General features: G+C 32.5%; 2 protein-coding genes across 2 annotated transcripts; both read right to left on the bottom strand.

The window, feature by feature from the left end:
• Positions 1-759: 759 nt before the first annotated feature.
• LOC108731323 (protein scarlet) lies at positions 760-6,875 on the bottom strand. Its single transcript, XM_018461598.1, has 14 exons — positions 6,739-6,875; positions 6,618-6,666; positions 6,028-6,077; positions 5,808-5,947; positions 4,783-4,953; positions 4,479-4,717; positions 3,777-3,972; positions 3,663-3,694; positions 2,704-2,809; positions 2,341-2,568; positions 1,732-1,867; positions 1,552-1,657; positions 1,037-1,137; positions 760-974 (listed from the first exon to the last, which is right to left on the bottom strand). Exons 1-14 carry the CDS (start codon positions 6,815-6,817, stop codon positions 805-807), a joined length of 1,803 nt encoding a protein of 600 aa, XP_018317100.1. The 5' UTR covers positions 6,818-6,875; the 3' UTR covers positions 760-804.
• Positions 6,876-10,173: 3,298 nt separating this feature from the next.
• Positions 10,174-17,929, bottom strand: LOC108731321 (eye pigment precursor family transporter white). The gene is made up of 10 exons (XM_018461595.1): positions 15,916-17,929; positions 14,697-14,931; positions 14,252-14,562; positions 13,209-13,407; positions 12,989-13,127; positions 12,590-12,926; positions 12,217-12,348; positions 11,155-11,383; positions 10,644-10,749; positions 10,174-10,565 (listed from the first exon to the last, which is right to left on the bottom strand). Exons 1-10 carry the CDS (start codon positions 16,009-16,011, stop codon positions 10,292-10,294), a joined length of 2,058 nt encoding a protein of 685 aa, XP_018317097.1. The 5' UTR covers positions 16,012-17,929; the 3' UTR covers positions 10,174-10,291.
• Positions 17,930-18,856: the final 927 nt, after the last annotated feature.

Here is an 18,856-nt window from a genome sequence, read left to right as displayed (position 1 = left end):
AGGATAAACAAGGACATCTTTTGTATAGACCGCGGCCTAAATGCACGGTGTAAACGTAGCCACTACCGTGTTTCCTGAATATACATATATGTATATATTTAATAATCACTGGCCCGTATTCAGAACGCGCTTTTATCTCTAAAATTCTATAATATGCATGACGTAAAGTATAGTATGTTAGCGCGCTATATTTGTAGCGCGTTAACATCATTCTAAACTATCATTGTAAGCGCGTTCTGAATACGGGCTACTGTCTTTAACGGTTTAATCAATTTAAAAAATTGTAAAAATTTTTCTGATGAAAGAAATTCGTATATCTCATAATATTTTTAAGAATTTTTCATTTTTTAAATTTATAAAAATTTCTGAAAAAAACTCTAATCTTCTTTAGATTTTGTAAATTTTTTGAAAATTAGAATGAGAAATCTTAGAAATTTTAAAATATTTCAAAATTAACGTAAAGAATTCTAGAAACAATGTAGATTTACTTAACATTTCTAAATTGCAATTTAGATATATAAAAAAATCTGAGAAAATTTTCTAAAAGAGGTTATAACGTATACAAAAAAAAAAATTCTTTAAAAAATTTCGAAATTTATATAGAAATTCTGAAAAATTATATTGAATCACATTGAAGAATTCCACAAAAATGTTCATCAAGATTTGCATATGATTGCAACATGATTGCAAATCTTAACCAGGAAACGGAACAAGTGAGGAGGAGACATTTGATTTTAAGATGCGTTATGAAAATATAACACATTGCACATATATGACATTTACTCAAGCAGCATTAAAATCCGTTTATTTCGATTTGCATCTCCTCCACAAAAAGACATACGCCAGCAAATGAAAGACAGTGTAAATGGCAGCCATGAGGATAATATTAGGCCAGAAATTGCGCTCATTGAAGTCGTAGCGATCCAACACTTCGACGCCCTCGGTGTAGCAGGGTAGCTCGGTTGTTTCGCAGGCTGTTTACAAGAAATAGCTCCGTTATGCATTTTGTAGAGGAGTAAGGCTCAATAAAACTTACATATATTGTGTACGCCTTTCCATTGGATAATGGTGAGAGCTTCCGTGGAGTGTAGCAGCCAGGAGAAGTATCTTATCCATTGTACGTATACAGGTAGTGAGCTGATAATCATGCATCAATAAAAGGAATTAAAAAGAATTCGCGATATAAAAAGAGGAGGAAGAAAAAATTACACTTTAGATCCCCGTATAACGCAAACTTTGTATGTGTTTAAAGTTTCATCAAAATAACTCGAGTGGTTTTCGAAATTTTTGGAAAAAAAATTTTTCCTTCAATTTTGACACTCTGTATCTTTGAAACCAAGCCATTCAGACATATGAGGCGATTTTTGGCGTGCTTCTATAGCAACCAAAAGCAACCGCGACTAAAGTGACTAAGTTGCTATACCAGAAGCACGCCAAAAATCGCCTATGGTCATACGAAATTTTCATCTTGAATTTGTGTGAGAAATCACTCTTAAAATCTTTTAAAGTATAACTTACTCTCCTCCCTGCATATAAGATAATCATAGATACCTAAACTTGATGAAAGGCCCCATGGTTATCATAAGAATGTAATCGAAGGGCACCAGGTACGCCATTGCCAACGGCACGCTCTGGTAAACGGCAGAGAAAAAACATCCTGGAGTACATGAGAACGCGCATAAATGGACCTAAACCTGTTATCCTATTTGCAGAACAGACAGAAATACTTACCGCAAGCGGTAGACACGTTTATCGTAAATATAACTACCAAAATGGTCAGACTAAGAGCGTCCATTGCGGGACGTAAACCAGCTAACCAATACACTATCACGGTGAATAGTATCGGTTCTATCAGCAGTCCAGGTATCTGAAAATTTCAACGCTCTCGTAAATCGATGCGTATACTTTCCCCCATACAGCACATTCCAGCAATATTGCAATGTTATATCAATATTGCAGTAACATTGCAAACGTTGCATCAATGTTATTGCAAACTTCTGCATGTATGGATCGTGTCTGAAAAATCGGAGCGTCAATCGAATACAAAGAGAAAACGACAAAAGCGAAACTTTTAGAAAGCGTAAACGGAACAATGAAACGTAAAGAAACCCAGTAAACACCAACTAACAGTAATACATAATAATATCAATGTTATGTTAATTGGAGTTAATTTTCTTTATTGGATGGTTTATCTCTTAAAATGCTTCTTTCACGTTTCGCTGTTCTAATTTGTGTTTCCCAGAAATTTTTTTTACGCTTCTGTTATTCTTCCTTTATACTCGATTTACGTTCTGATTTTTATTTTTGCCAAGGGTAGATTGTTTGAGAAATCGAGCTCACCAGCGATATCATTCGCGCCAAATAGTAAAGATGGACGGAATACATGCCCGCCTTGTACTCTCGAAGAAGAAGCGGTAATTCTTGCGGGATCAACGCCAAGGTAGTGTACATGGGGAAGAATGCGTTTTCACATACCAGGAGATAAATAACACCGTCTATAGCCTGAATGCCTAATTGATCGAGGTGGACAGCTCCTACGAAACACAGACCGACAGTCGTTGCGATGCTCTGCAACGGGATTCGTTATTATAACAACATGTACACCCCGACAAGTCATTCAATCGATTCGTCGCACGCATATTTATCCGGATCTTAGAATCGTTCAAAGATCACAGAACCTGGCTTGTTTTACTGTTTACTTACCACTTTCTGCAGTATCCTGATCAATTGCACTGATGGATCCCGCAGAACTTGCAAGAATCCACGATGGATTAGCCAGTAGAGCCGCAACCAGCAACGCGGTTCCACGCTGAATTAGATAAAAATGTATGAATGTAGTTAAAGTTATCGGATTTTCTTAAGGGGATCCTAAAGTGAAACCCGAACTCCAACGAAATCACTGTTCCATTGATAAAATGCGACACATCTTAGAGCTTATAAAGGACAAAGATGGCTATAACTGAATCATGAAACGCAAGTTGTAGATTGAGCAAAATATTGTGCATTGACGATTACAATTCACGTTTCATGGTTCAGTTATGATCATCTTTGTGATGAGCTGAGGCTCATAGAATTACATTGAGACGTCTAATTAAAACGCTATATTGATCTATGAAAATTTATATATATATATATATATATATGTGTGTGCGTACGATATTGATACACTGAAAAAAAAATTTGAAGATTTTAAATAAATATTTACTCCAATAGTACTAACGAAATATTTATTTATAGTAAATAAATATTTATTCAAAATAAGTTATGTTTAAATTGAATAAATATATGTTTACATTTAGTAAATATTTCGTTAGTACTATTGGAGTAAATATTTATTTAAAATCTGCAAATTTTTTTCTGTGTATAGTAGTATATAAATATACGTCGATGTGCCACATTTTAAAATATAAACGGTAAAACAGCGATCATGTTGAAGTTCGGGTTTTATTTTAGGAGATATTCATATTTGTTCTTATATTTTAGACCGTCTTAATTACAGTCTTAGTATATAAACCAATCACAGACCCATAATTAACATTTAGATATTATAATTAAGTATACCACATCTTAAAATATAAAAAATGAACTATATGAATACCAGCTTTAAATATTTTCGGTATATTCGCATTGTTAATGAATTTTTTTCTTCTTGAGATACTCACAAAGCTCGCGTTTCGCGACTATTTTCTCCGGTCTGAAACAAAAGGACGAATTTCTACGTAACTTCTTTCAAATTAATCATTAACATTTGTCTTCGTATAAACAATTCTACTTACGTGACGCTGCAAACAAGCAGTATCGAATTCCTGTTGCAATATAACATCGATTTCGTTGGATGCTTCACTCGTGAGAAATGCGTCGCAAATCTTCTGGGCAATTTTTCCGCTACCGTCCGCATCGCTAGGTGCGATTGCTAGAGTCGCTATCAGGAAATCGGCCGGATTATAATTGCATGGACATTCGTAGCCTTGACTATGGGTGACAACAGTAATGACAGTGAATGATTCAATGTAATATATTCAGAATGCGGCTTCTTAATTCAAAGAATGACTAGTAAACAAAATTCTCATGTCAAAATATTTTTATAAATTTGTAATATTTTAAATTTATGAGTATTTCTGAAAAATATTTCTTAAATTTCTTCAGATTTGATAAGTTTTCTTTGGAAATTATAAAATGAGAAATTTCAGAATATTTTTCAGAATTTATATATAGTGTATATATTATATATACATGTATACATTTTCTCTTTATATACTTTAATTAAGATTATGAAGTGAGACAGTTAGAGTGAGATAGTACATATACAAGGAGAAAATATATAGCTATACCTTTCTCTCTCGTAGGGTTTTGACAAAATCATTCGTGGCTAGATTCTTTTATATTCTATGTACAATACTAGTCTTTCCTGAATCAATTTATTGTCAATAAAATTAAGATTTGTTCTCTACTTCATGCCCGAATGATGAAATGTATACCTGGAGAAAAACTGTATTGCTTGCGTACTGGTACCAGCAAATGCCACTCTACCGCCGGCTAAAAAGATTATACGATGAAAGCTATTGAAGATAGTGGAACTCGGTTGGTGTATGGTGCACAAAACCGTGCGATTCCGCAATGCGAAAGAGACCATGTGCGACACGAGGACACTAGCCGAATGCGCGTCCTGTCCGGTTGTTGGCTCGTCCAGGAACAGTATTTCGGGGTCCGTCAATAGCTGGAAGGAAAACCGGAAATTTGCACAAAGCGTATACTAGAGTAGAATTACACGCAGATATGCACCTCAGTGGCAAAAGCAAGTCTTTTCTTTTCTCCACCCGACAAAACCTTGTCGTTGTCACCGCCGCCGATGCGAGTGTCGCATCTGTCAATCAGACCGACGTCTCTCAGCAAACGATCGATCCTGAGACGAATATCCGAAGAATGAATTCTCCCGTCTAATTTCATTCTGGCCTGATGAAGATTGTTAAAGACAAAAAGATGTAGTGCGCATAATGTTTGGACTGGATTCGAAGAAGCTTCAAAGTAAATGTATACCTATATATGGCCTAAGTGTTGCAAATTTTTAAACATTTTTATATACAGATTGGCTAACCAAAAAGGCACGTTCTTAAGCCGTAAGAAATTGCAAACCAATCATAGTATGTGAAGAATAATCGACTATAATTTGTCAATTTTTTATGACTTAAGATTTAAAGCTTTGGTAATGGTTTATTGTAGAAAATAAGCCTTATGGACCTTCTACAATAAGCCATTAGTCATAAATCGTAAGTCAGAAGCTAAAAATTGACGACTGTGATTGGTCAATTTCCAGCTTCTAACTTTTAATTTATGACTAATGGCTTATTGTAGAAGGTTCATATTATCCCGGATCACAATAGATTTTTAATCCTTAAGCCATAAGGAATGAACGAATCACAATCAATTATTCTCCTCGCATTCAACTGTAGTTGATCAATTTCTTACGACTTAAGGCTTAAAACATCTATTGTAGATCCGGGATTATAGTTGCACCGTAAAACTCAATGCAAATTCTTAAGAGATGCGTACTCTTGGATGATCGTATTCTAACAACCCATGTCATAATTCCCAGCAAATACCATGCAATTTAGTTATATATGTAACGTATCTGTTAATTGTAATTTCTACTCAACGATATAACTAAACGTGGGTTATATTACAGTCACATTGAGAAATTATAACTAACAGGCCGTAATTACGTAACTTGATGTTTGGCTGTAGTATCTACAATTAATAGCAAGTAGGCCATATTAGATATGAAGCTGAATTGAGTTTAGTTATCTCACCATAAACCAAATGTGCTCGAGCACTGTCATCGTCTCAATAAACATGTCTTCCTGATGCATAAAGCCGCTATGACATCTCATGTATAAAGAGTCGGCTGGTACGCCATTGACGCGAATATCGCCGTGCACCACGACACCGGCTGCCAATCCAAGTAAAAATAAGTTTCGAATGTCTTCTTCTTCTTCTTCAAAGATTCAATTATATGAGAATTCTACCTACATTCTGCGCGAAACGCCAATGCTGTCATCAGCGAGCTTTTTCCAGCACCGCTACACAGTTGGGAAATTTGTGTTAAATTTAACACATTTCACGAGTCCCAAACAGTCATTTTTTTATGTTCATTTGATACAAGATGCAGAATATATTAGAAAATAACACAAATATTATGTACAAAATTAACACAAAAATGTAACACTGACACAATTTGTAAGCAAATTACATGGGAATATATTTTTTCAGTAACATTAACATTTATGATATGTTCATTAACATGTATTTTATTTATTCATCTTCCCAGGGAAGAGACCCAAGAGTGTCCCCCTCCAATTTTAATGAATTTTTAATTTGTTGTTTTATAGACAAAAATAATAAGAGTCATGAATTTTTGATATCGCATTTTTAAGAAGTGAAACATCCCTTAAAAAAAAAATCGGTTTTTTTCTTTCGAAGCGTAAGAATATCGTTGAAATCGATTTTACAAAATATTTTTAGCGTGCATAAAGAATGTCACATGAAAAAAAAATGCTTTGATTGTGAACATTAATTGATCTATTTATGTATTGATTGTGCAGTGATTACGGATAATTTACCTGCCGCCTAAGATCGCAGTAAGTTCACCAGGCCGTATCACACCTCGAACTGAAAGTGCGACAGACGTCATCACCGTTTCATTTTATATTACATGTGAAATAATATATTTTGTTTAAATACCGTTATTGATGAGTTGTTTGCTTATGGTGCGTCGATTTTGGTCCATCGCATAAATGGATAAGTTTTGCCAAGAAAGCATCGTTCCTTCTTGGTACGTTCTACGTCGTGATACATCAAACTTAGACTTTATAAAAAAATGCAACACGAATAAATTTCATCTAGTTTTTTTTCAATTGTTTTCTTTAGAGAGAAGCAATTTTCAAAACATCTTTATCTTATGGTTATCACAAAAGTCTTAAATCACGATAATAAATCCAAAAAGAATTTCAAATACGAGTATATATGGCAGATTAAAATCGTAACAAGATATGACATCCCTAATTACTCAGCTGTATTTATAGCCGTACCCAAAATTCCTGTCTTTGTTTGTTCTATGGCATCATCTCAGCATTAAATATGATCACTTCTTTATAGCAACACTCTGATTGACTATCAACATTTTATTTGTATTGTTTAGTACACTATATCTTGTTAAAGCTTATCTTTATGTAATAAATTATTATTTTCCAATGATTAATGAAGTGTCATTGTATCAAAAATGTAAAATGATATTAAAATTATAAAAAATTTAGATTACGAATATATGGAACGATATATAAAAATCGATATATTTGTTTATTAACTTGATAAAAATATGTAACTTTTAGAAAAAAAATCTTAGAATATTTCAGAATTTGTATATATTATATAAAGATTCTAGAATAGATGTAGATTTTCTTATATATAGAATTTTTTAAAAATATTACAATTCGTATAAAAAATCTGAGAAATTGTTTGATAAATTATTTAAGAAATTTTTTAAAAGTAATAGATTTAAAAAAATTTTGAAATTCATGTAGAAATTCTAAAAAATTGTATGAAGAATTCTAAGAAAAAGTTTCACCAGAAATATCTTTAAAGTTTAATAAGATAAGTCTTTATAAGATTGAATTAAGCTTGCTTTGATGAAAAAATTTTTGTAATATTTTTAATATATATTAAATTTCTGAAGATTAAAAAAAACTTTTTAAACTTTTTCCTAGAGTTTATACCTAAGTTTTTTTCTTGGAAATTACATAATGAGAAATCTTAGAATATTTTAGAATTCACATATGAAGAATTCTAATAAAGATGTAGCGACTTTTTCAACATATTTCTGGTACGCATTCCAATTTGTATAAAAAAATTCAAAAAATTTAAAATGTGTTATTATATAGCAATTATAAAAAATTCTAAGAAATTTATATAAAAATTCTAAAAATAATATGTACAAAAATTTTAAGAAAAATTTTCACAGGATGTCTGCAAATCTAATTTTTAGATTATGCCATATTTTCATAAATAATGTCGTATTTTCGTAAATAAATGTTACCTTCGTTATATTGATCTACGTAATCCTGATAACAACAAGGATGTAATCGCTGATTCACAATTCGTGGAAATTACGTGACTATAGGATGAGAAACCGATAATACGTATCGTAAAATGAAGATTGACACTGTAAAAGCACAACTTTTACTGGCGTCGCGTTTGCTTCTCGTCAGTGCGCGTAACTGGTCTACCACTCGATACACCTGATGCACTTCGCCTGTACTCGCTTCCCTTCTTCGTTCTTCTTTACAACTGAATATCACGCGTGTACTAACGCAGTATAACACCAATATTAGAAAGACTCGCCCAAGTTTATCGATCGCAAAAAGCTTACATTATAGAGATACGAAAATACACACATTTTATCTTTTCTTCGACATTAAATATTAATATTAATGATCACTGTACATTAAATTATTATTAATATTAAAAATTGTGAACTTATTGCGATTATTGCAGAGTCGGCACGTGCGTACAATGATTGAGCAGCTGTGCAATAATCCGACACTTACGAATCGATAGTTCGTTCGTCGATTCGCGGATGCGTAAAATAAGACACCCACCCGAGGCTTTCTCCCGCTTCTGAAAAATAGCCTCCTCATTGTAGTAAATGTTCGTGACTCACACAGGCGACTTGTGGTAATCGAAAACCGAAACCCTACACGTACGTCAAGCGAGACAGACGAGTGGCCAGTTCGGGCCGATCTTATTTCGCTATTGGAATTGTCGCATACTGTTTTTTAACATTAACAGCGACGATAACGGCCTTTTTTTCTCGCATTTGTATCTTATTTCGCCTTGCCTGCTTCCAGCCGAATGCCGACAATCCCGGCACGATCTTCAACTCTCAGGCCGACAGCAATATCGCGAGTAATATATCGTCTATGTATATAATATAGATCTCGGTGTTCTACCTTTTATTTTTTTTCTACGACATACTTGAAGATCTCCCGAGATTGTTTGTCATATCTCTATATCATACGTGCGGTCGCACGATATGTATGGCAACCGGTTTGTAATAATATCTAGATGCGAACGAAAGAGTGGTCAGCCCCGATACAGGAAATGCGGCCGGCATGTAGGTGGTAGCTGTACCGCGTTGTTTCGTTATGTCAAAGCACACTTTTTTAAGTTGTTATTACGTGGCCTTTTGTGGTCATCGCGCGTCAACATCGATATTTTCAACGGCATTCATGAATTACACTTAATAATCATGTTTGTAAATTTCCAAACTTGCAACTAGATATATAGATACTCTGTCAAAGATTTGAAATTGCACATATAAAATTAAGTAATTAGTGAAAAATTACATAAAAGTTCAATTTATGTAGTGATCCATTTATAATGCCAACGTTTCGTAAACCTTATCGTTAGTATTATATTTAGCATAAAGTTGTGATTTATGTAGCATTGTTTTGTTTAATTTAAAAAATGGATTACAGTTATATAGTCTTTTTCCTAAAATTAAATTGTAAACTATTTTAGAAAATAAGTAAAAAAGTGTTCCGTCAGAAAATTAACTTGCAATTACATTACCTAGATTAGTAAAAAAATTGATTAAATGTGTAAGGGTGGTTATTTTGACAAAAAATATCTAATATTCATTAATATTTTTCGTGTAAAAAATTTTATAAAAATATTATTTGTAGCACTTTCAAACATTTTATATTATTTTTCATTTTATTATAAAATGAGTAAAATAATAAAAATATGTTAAATTATAATATGCACAATGTGTATAGCAAACTGACGTAATTTATTGTCATTTTGACGTCAAATAAATACAAAATGACGTTATTTTGACGTTAAAACAATGATAAATTACATCAGCTTGATACTTAGAAATTTTTATTTTATTTATTTTTACTATATAAAATTTCATTTTATATAGTAGACATTTTCGATTAATAGTTTTTAGCAAAAGCAGACTGTATAAATATTTATGTGTCTCAAAATTCACGACTTAAAATACTATATTAAGAAAGTTTTCGAAAAATTAAGTAAAAAAAGTTGTTTATAAATTTTTATTTTAAGCAGTAATTTTTCGAAATATAAGTATTATACATTAAGTGTGATATTGATTTATTGTGAAAATCTTTTTTATGGCGGAGACACTCAAGTGCAAGACACAAGAATTTTATTAAAATTGTTTATTAAAAGTACACACAGCATTAGAATAAATTGTTGCTGATGATATATAAGGCTACTTTGAACGGAAGGTTTTTGACAGTAGCGCGAAAAATGCCAGAAAGCGGAACGCAATGATAAGCGCAAATAAGCAGATAATATCCATCCAGAAGTCCTCTTTTTTGAAATTGAAAGTTTGGAGAATCGTACGCCCCGATTTTGGACAGGTCACATTGCTTCTGGTGCACGCTATAGAATCGACTTCTGACCACTGGTTGATCAAAAGTGCCTCGTTGCCATAACGAAACCAAGATAAATATGAAAACCATACGAAATAGGATGGTACGGACCTATTACATATGAAAAATCGAGTATTTTAATCAGCGTTTCGGTCATTGTTATTCAAAATAATAATGTGAGATACTCACGCTGTATTTAGGAAAAAGCCGCCAAAAAGCAAGAACGGAATTATAATTGGGGGACCAACGGAGAGGGCCACAGATACGCGGTTGCTGATGCAAGATATTAAATAGCCTGCAAGAGAAAAATAAAACTTGAAACGATTATTTAAAAAAAAGATGATATGTTAGTGTATTCAGTAAGAGAGTATTCAGGAAGAGAGTTGGGAGGATTTAAACTATCCCAAAATTTTTTTCGTTTTTAATTATAAAAATATTTTTATTCTCTCTCTCTATTTTTTATTCTGAGTAATATTTTTTGTCACATAAAATATTTTTTGCCCATTATGACCATGTAAATAACTTTCATTAGTTAGAATTTCTACTAGAAATCAGAAATGAGAAAGGAGACATTTAAACTTTAAAGTATCCAAAAAAGCGATTCATTATCACAAAATGTTGCGTTTATGTGATAACAAAATTGATAAAAATCCTTCCCGAAAAAACATCCTGAATACATATGCTGTAAGCTTTCGATTACCGAATGAAGTCGATACGTTGCCTACGAGAGTTACTACAGCAGTAGCAACGAAGAAGTGCTTTACATCTGGATAAAGACCGATCATAGGATAAACGATAGCAGTGAAGATCACCGGTATCGCTAAAAATATCGGCGCTTCTGCTAACGTCTTGCAGATGAAGTAGACATCGGTGCGATACATACCGTTCTTGTGTTCGCGAAGAAATATCGGCAACTCGGCGCAGAAGACCTGTATGTAACACACATATATATTTTATGTCTATTTCTACCGGACTTAGTTTTGATTTAAATTATTTTATATTTTCTAGTTTTAATAGTAATTCTAGTAATTCTAATTAATAATAGTTTTTTTTACATTCATTGTCAGAGAAAAATATAGTGGTAGCAACTGTATAGATGGCAACTATACAATTTTTGTATTATGTAGAATTAATGTACATAGTTGAATAAATACTTTATATTTGCAATGCTTATAAAATAGTTTATTTAATTATTAATTTTATATATAAAACTTTCATGTATAAAACTTGTATAGTTGTTCATCTATATAGTTATTTCCACTATGTTTTCCTCTGACAATAAATGTAAAAGAACTATTAACTTGAATTATTAGAATTATTATTAAAACTAGAAAAAGGTGCAACATTTTTCTCTGATGCTTATTTCTGCCAATGTAGATTATTTTAATCTCAGTTTAATTTATTTTTTATCTTTTCCTAATAGTCTTAAGAATTAGAAAAAGATAATAAGAGTGAATTAAACCGAGATTAAAATTAATCTACATTGGTAAAAATGGACACAAGTGTAATAACATTCTAGTAACCTGAGAAAAAATATTATATAAATGGACATATTTTATATATAATTACATATGAAATAGTTTTTCCTGGGAAGAACTAGAAAGAGATAAAGAATAAATTAAACCGAGATTAAATTTAATCTACAGTGATAGAAATTCGCATTAATAGAATATTAATTTTGCCGTTTCATGTTGTTTTTGATCACTGTCACGGAATTGCAAATCCGATTCAGTTGTTTATACATTACGTCTTAAAGTCTCACGTTAATGACTGCGAAGATATTCTGGAAAGTCATATTGGTAAGGAAAATAAATAAGGCGCCGTTGATGTTCGTCACGCCATCCTGATCTATTCGCTGGCCGAAGTAAATAACACCGATCAACAACGAGACCATCTGCAGCAGAAAATTTAAATTCGTTCTTTCGTAACTGTTCTCTATCTTTGTTATCTTTTGTACTTGTCAACGATTATTCGCGCAGATAAGCATTGCGTCAAAGGACGTAAAAAGGATTAAAATATAAATTATTTTATTAATCAAATAGATATATATATCTTTACAAATTACAATATGCAACTCTATAATTTAATCGTCTTTTAAGTTTTGCAAATAGATTTAACATTGGAGGGAAACGTACGATAGTCTGCAGGAAGCGGACTTTAATGAGGATCGGTTCTTTAATCACCGACAGCCAGGATCGCCATAGAACCGCGCGGAATTGTTCACACCAGCTGGCTTTGTAAACCGATCGACTGGAATTCTTGGAATGATTGAACCATTTGAGAGTATCCTCTAATTCGCCATCGACGGCCTCAGCCTTCAGAACGATATTTACACCGTATTCGCTTCTCCGGAAGGTATCGCATGTCGTTTCGATCGCGTGTTTACAAGTCTGCTCGCGTCCCGGTACCACGGCTAACACTTGCACAAAGAAGTCAGCAGGGTTGTAATTGTTGGGACAGGTAGCACCGAGCCTGCGACAAAATGTGGATTTAAAGTGGCTTAAAAATGAACTCTTTTTAACTCGTAGACTTACGTCTTGAAGAAAGCACAAGCTTGCGCAGCGGTACCCATGAAGGCGACTCTTCCTTCGGCCATCAGCAAAATTTTGTCAAACAGAGCGAACAGTTCCGAAGACGGTTGATGTAAAGTGACGATGATCGTTTTACCACGTCCTGTTGAATTGTCTATTTATTAATCTTTTAAATGCAGAATAGCTTTGCTGATAAATATAATAAGGATCGGCGCAAACTCACTCGCCAATGCTTTCAGAAGGGAGATAACCTGATGAGCCATGAAGGAATCCAAACCCGATGTTGGCTCATCGCATAACATCAATGGAGGGTCGGTCAGTACCTCGGAAGCGAAAGATAATCTCTTCATCTCGCCTCCCGAGAGGCCCTTCATTCTACCGGGTATTCCAATCACTGTGTTTCGGCATTTCAATAGAGCGAGCTACTTTCGAAAGGGACGCCATTAAATACAAGTTGTGGTCCATAAGTTTTGAGACAAAAATCGTATAAAATAAAAAATACGTTAAAAAGATTTCGAATGTTTTTTATTCTTTATTAATTAATATACATTACTCTGTCTATTTTCTCTTTCAATTTTTGCATCATTAATTGAATAACTATTCCCTTTTTATAAATGTCTTTAATTATTCGGTTACAGCGACTTGAATTTCTGGAATATCAAATTTTTAATTTTTCAACTACAGTTTCAATTTCGGAAACAAAAATTAAGTAGTCAGGGAAAGACAAGTCAAGTGAGAAGACTAGATATAAAGTTACATTTTCTTTAGTAATTCAATGATATTCCATAAATTGAAGTCACTGTGACGGATCAACTAAAAACGACAATAAAAGATGAATACTCTCATTGACAAAAATTAAAAATGTGAACAGAACGGTATAATTGATTGCAAAAGATCTTATTTTAAATTAAAAACATGCTCAAAATGTTTTTCTGACGTGTGTTCTTTATTTTATGAATTTTCCTCAATAAATCATTACCTAAATTTTAAGTCTTATAAGCCGTAAGAAATTAATGTCGATTACTCTTCTCACATTCGACCGTGATTGATCAATTTCGTACAGTTTATTAATTTAATATTTAATAGTTAATATTTAATATTAAGTATTTAGTAGTTAATATTTATTTAATATTTAATAATAAAGTTTAATAATAATATTATTTAATAATAATATTTAATAATACAGTCAAGTGAAAAACTTGAATTTTCTCGCTTGCAATATAATAAGGATATCTGATGATATATTCGACAACACGATCAAATTACCTCATTAATGACTTCATTAACTCGTTTAATTCTCTGGTTACGAGGGATTTGCCGGTCCATTCGTACTGCCGCTTGGAACATTAGGTGTTCCGTCACAGTGAGCGTGCCAACAAACAGATCGTCTTGTTGCACATAAGCCATCCTCGAGGTAAGGACGCCCGGTGATATTCTTTGGCCGTTGGCGGCCATCAGACCGGATGCAGACAGTCCGCTTGCTAAACGAAACGTCAATGCGTTCAACAAGGTTGTCTTGCCTGCGCCAGACGCACCCATAATTATGAGCAGTTCACCGGGATAAGCTACTCCGTATACTAGAATAGAATAATTTATACCAAATAGAATAATTTATTCCGAGATAAAATAAAGACTAGAATAACGTATTTTGCAAAATTGTCAAATGTACAAAAAAATAAGCAAAAAGTTGCTTATTTTCATTTTATTTTACCATCTTTTAATATGTGTTTTTGCGCGACAAATTTTCTAGTCCTGAACTTCAACCGATCCCAAATTCTGTCATTTTTCACACTGCAATATACATTCACATTGCTCCACGTATACGTAATATTGTTGCCAAAACTTTTATTGTTTAAATCTTCGGCTGTCGACAAGCTCGAAATTGGCTTAAGATCAAAGGAGTTCTCCAAGTTTCCGTCGTGCAATGTATTTCTTTCATTATCTTCCTATAACAATTGTAAAATGTATTTTCCTTTTTAAAAGAAATAGTAACATAGCAAATACATCTTTACTAGTATTCTTTCCATCGTATATAAAGTATTCTCTGGTGGAAAAAAATTTTTATATTTTATAATATTTTCAAAACTTTTTCATATTTTATGAAGACTTATAAAAAAGGATCTTAAACTTCTTTTGATTTTATAAGTTTTCTTCGGAAATGGTAGAATGAGAAATCTTAGAATATTTAGAATTTACAATTTATACATGTAGACCATATAAGATAAGGTTGCCGAAATTGCATCATTTTTCACTTAAAGGCTTCCCAATGAGAAATTTTAGAATATTTTAGAACTCACGTATATAAACAATTTTAAAAAAGACAAACTTTCTTAGCATTTCTGAAGTAATTCTAATTAATTCATATAAAAAAATCTGAAAATTTTTCATAAAGTTATAAAATTTATAGAAATTTTGAAAACTTATAGAATTCTAAAGAAATCTTTCATCAGAGTTTCACACAAGCTATCGAATATTTTTTATGTATTTTTTATAGCCAATTTCAAAACAAAATTTTTAGATAAAAATATCGAGAAATTTATCGTCGTTACGCCTCTTTTCATTTTCAATTTCTAACATTAAAAATTAATTTATCAAAGTTCTATTATTTTCGATTGTTGAGTGAATCTCAACTTTGGAGTTTAACTTTGTTAAAAGAAAGAAAAGTACCTAATTACATCCATCAGATAATCGAAGCTGATGAAGCCATAGACATGAATACCGTCTACCCTGAGTTCAAATGAGCTGTCACGGGTATATAAAATATAACGGGAGAATAAAATATGTATGTAAAATAAATTTTTAAAAAATACGCAAAAACACTCCAACTAAAAATTATTTGTCACAATCGCTACATCGATTCGCTGTCTCTCGATATACCGCATTGACTAAACACGATAATTATATCATATAAGTATCTTGCTTGTACTTACGAAGGAAATTGTACGATAAGTGACTCTTTGAACCTTATTAACAGAAGATGTTAATGTCGTGGATATCAATGGCTCTGTTTCTTCGGTAGCCGTCATTTTTATACGACTTTCTTTCGACGCACCGACAAGTACACTGATTAAAATACGAGTCTCTAATCTAATAATAAATAGAACGCTTTTCCGTATTAATTCGCAGTAATTCGCATAACGCAGTAATTTTCCAAAGATTGGTGGTAATCAAGAAAATTCAGGCTTCAGAGTTGATTTTATTTACAACAGACACTGAGACTAATACAGAAGATCTATGCACGTTTCGTATGAAATAACATGTTTTGATACGAGAAATATTCTGTCGTGAGACGATGAAAAAAAAAATAGCCGATTTGTACGAATGATCGTTTGTTTGAGATATAACAGAAAATACGTTCGAAGAGCAAGCTGGCTTCCTTCTCCGGGATTACGATATCGCGGATGCATACAGACGTACACCTGCGTACAATGTGAAAGAACATACACGATATATACGCGTGTGGAGATTGGTTGGAGGAACGAATGTATGCCCCTCTCCATATCCAATATGTTACCGTATACCGCATATTTACAGTACAGTCCTATCTACGCTCTGGCGGGCCAAATCCGCGTAAATCCGTCTACAAAGAAATCAAAAGCAGCAACTGAGAAATAAAATCAAGAGACAGATAGATAATATACGTATGTATATATTATCTATCCTATTATGCGTTATAAAAAGTTCTTCTTTTTCCTAGTACGTCTCTCGACAATTTAAATTTTAAATATAATGTGCTAGTAAGTAATAAGAGGATGCGGTGATATGGATATGCAGCATTGACGCAATCTGCAACATTATTTATTTTTTTTTCCTAATGTATTAGAGATCATTATTTTACCTTACATCGTGGAGAGCGCGCGTACGGTCGTGCGTTTTAGAGCCGTTTTAAAAAGCGTAGCGGTCTATTACGTAGGACAACGCTGAAGTATGAATGGCCTTATTGATGTAATTACATATAGCTAATGTGGATAATAATAATAATATATTGCAGTATATTTATATATATCAAAATATATATCTCTCGTAGTGGTTTTTTTTTCCATTATTTTCACGTATTTTAGACACGATATCACGTGTGACAATAACTAGGAAATTTTACGAGTCATCAGTACGAAATGTATCATCATTTAAACGAGATTTGAACGTGGACGTAAAAGTCAAGTAAGAAAAATATCTTCGGCAGAGCGCACTTACACAAATCGACAATTAATCCGCAAGTCTTCCTATAATCGTGTTTAAAAGAAATACTCAATTATTTCAAATTTACTTGTTTGACTCATTAACATATAGTATATGTTAATGAGTCAATTGTATTTACGATAACCAGTGCAAGTCTAAGGCGCGATTGTACAATACAATAACCAGTGCGAGTCTCAGGCGCGATTGTACGTGCGACGGATCAAATTTTACAATACTTTTAACATTTCCAAAGGTCACGTGGATTTGATTGTGTCAAGGATACGGCGTTTGTCATATTTGACTTCAGAATCTTAAAAATTGCGCTACTTGTACCTCTCAAAATTCATAACTTTAAATCGACGTTATATTCTTATAAGATCTAATTTCGCCAAATTGTTTGGAAATTATAGAGATCCGTCTCCGACACAACCAAAATTTACGTGACCTTTAGGAAATTTTCGCGCGCACAGTGTAATTATCTTGATTGTGAGTTTACAAAATCGATTTCGATCTTTAGGCAAAAGGACAGGAAGTGCAAACGAGCTTTTGAAATACGATTTGTTCGAAGATAGTCCTTTGTGCTTATGTGAAGAATCTCAAACCACAGTTCCAAATACTCATTAATTTTTTTTTTAAATTAACAATAAATATAAAAATTTTAAGTTATCATATCAATTAATCACTTGGCAAGATCTCAGATAAAGGACGAAGAAGTACAATGTTCTAGAATCAATTGATTTGCGAGATCTTTTGACATCCTCTGGATACAATCCGCCAAAAGAAGAGGATCTCGAAGATAAAAAAAAATCAAAAAAATTTTGGAAATCGCAATCAGTATTTATTTGTATTATAAAATTTGACTTTTCGCATGCGCGTACAACCGCTCAGATTTTTTGCAATAGGCATCGAATTGTAACATTCGATTATTTCAATTGAGATCATCCTAAATTGATCGTTTTGGTCGTAACACCTTTATCGGTATCGTTTTGGGCAATTTCGCAAAATAGATATTGCTTTTAATTATCACACTGTCATTGCCAGTGGTACGGAATAAACCGTCATCTGTTATCTATGATCATCGAACTCTTTCGCTTTTTTTACAGGGTTGTTAGCGAAACAGAAAAAAATTTTTCCTAATATTTTCCGATTTTCTCAGTTATCTTTTAGAAAAATTCTCCGACTAAAGACTGAAAGAAGCTTTGAATAAAGTGATTCTAGAGGACCAATATATTTAAACTTTGGTTGACAACTAAGATTCTTGAAAATGAGTTCTCTTTGCCATAGCGGTAAATTCGTGACAAGAAAAAACAGACATGAATTAGAACAATGATTAATTGCTCAAAATCAATGAAAAATATTTCCTGTCACGTTAAAAAACGGCCATAAACATAAAGATTTTTCATAATATATTTATAATCTGTAATCATATCATAAACTCACTTTATTAATGTATACACGTATACTTTTTATCATGTATTAGATTGTATATACTTTGTGTATTACGTGTACTTTTCTTTAAAGAGATCATAATTATAATACATATAATAAATCAAAGAATTATTTACCTTAAGAAACAAGTTGCAAACATAAATAACAATACGGTACGATTTACAATATGACTATGCGATTATGAGTCAAAAAACAAATTAATTACAAGAAACAGCGGCATATTTTATTTTTATTTTGAACATT

This window comes from Mycetomoellerius zeteki, unplaced genomic scaffold (assembly GCF_001594055.1).
Source record: "Mycetomoellerius zeteki isolate Tzet28-1 unplaced genomic scaffold, Tzet1.0 scaffold124, whole genome shotgun sequence".
Taxonomy (NCBI): Eukaryota; Metazoa; Arthropoda; class Insecta; order Hymenoptera; family Formicidae; genus Mycetomoellerius; species Mycetomoellerius zeteki.
The sequence above is the reverse complement of the archived record's forward strand: the minus strand, read 5'-3'. Positions and strand labels throughout refer to the sequence as shown.

What these genes read in the sequence shown, in the direction of transcription:
- LOC108731321 (XM_018461595.1), bottom strand. Translation starts at nt 16,011, where the DNA reads ATGACGGCTACCGAAGAAACAGAGCCATTGATATCCACGACATTAACA. An exon ending in CTTATCGTACAATTTCCTTC is followed by an intron (nt 14,932 to 15,915) that starts GTAAGTACAAGC and finishes CAATTGTTATAG; the next exon opens with GAAGATAATGAAAGAAATAC. An exon ending in TTAATGAAGTCATTAATGAG is followed by an intron (nt 13,408 to 14,251) that starts GTAATTTGATCG and finishes TTTCGAAAGTAG; the next exon opens with CTCGCTCTATTGAAATGCCG.
- LOC108731323 (XM_018461598.1), bottom strand. Translation starts at nt 6,817, where the DNA reads ATGCTTTCTTGGCAAAACTTATCCATTTATGCGATGGACCAAAATCGA. An exon ending in TCGAGCACATTTGGTTTATG is followed by an intron (nt 4,954 to 5,807) that starts GTGAGATAACTA and finishes AATCTTCATCAG; the next exon opens with GCCAGAATGAAATTAGACGG. An exon ending in GCAATACAGTTTTTCTCCAG is followed by an intron (nt 3,973 to 4,478) that starts GTATACATTTCA and finishes TGTCACCCATAG; the next exon opens with TCAAGGCTACGAATGTCCAT.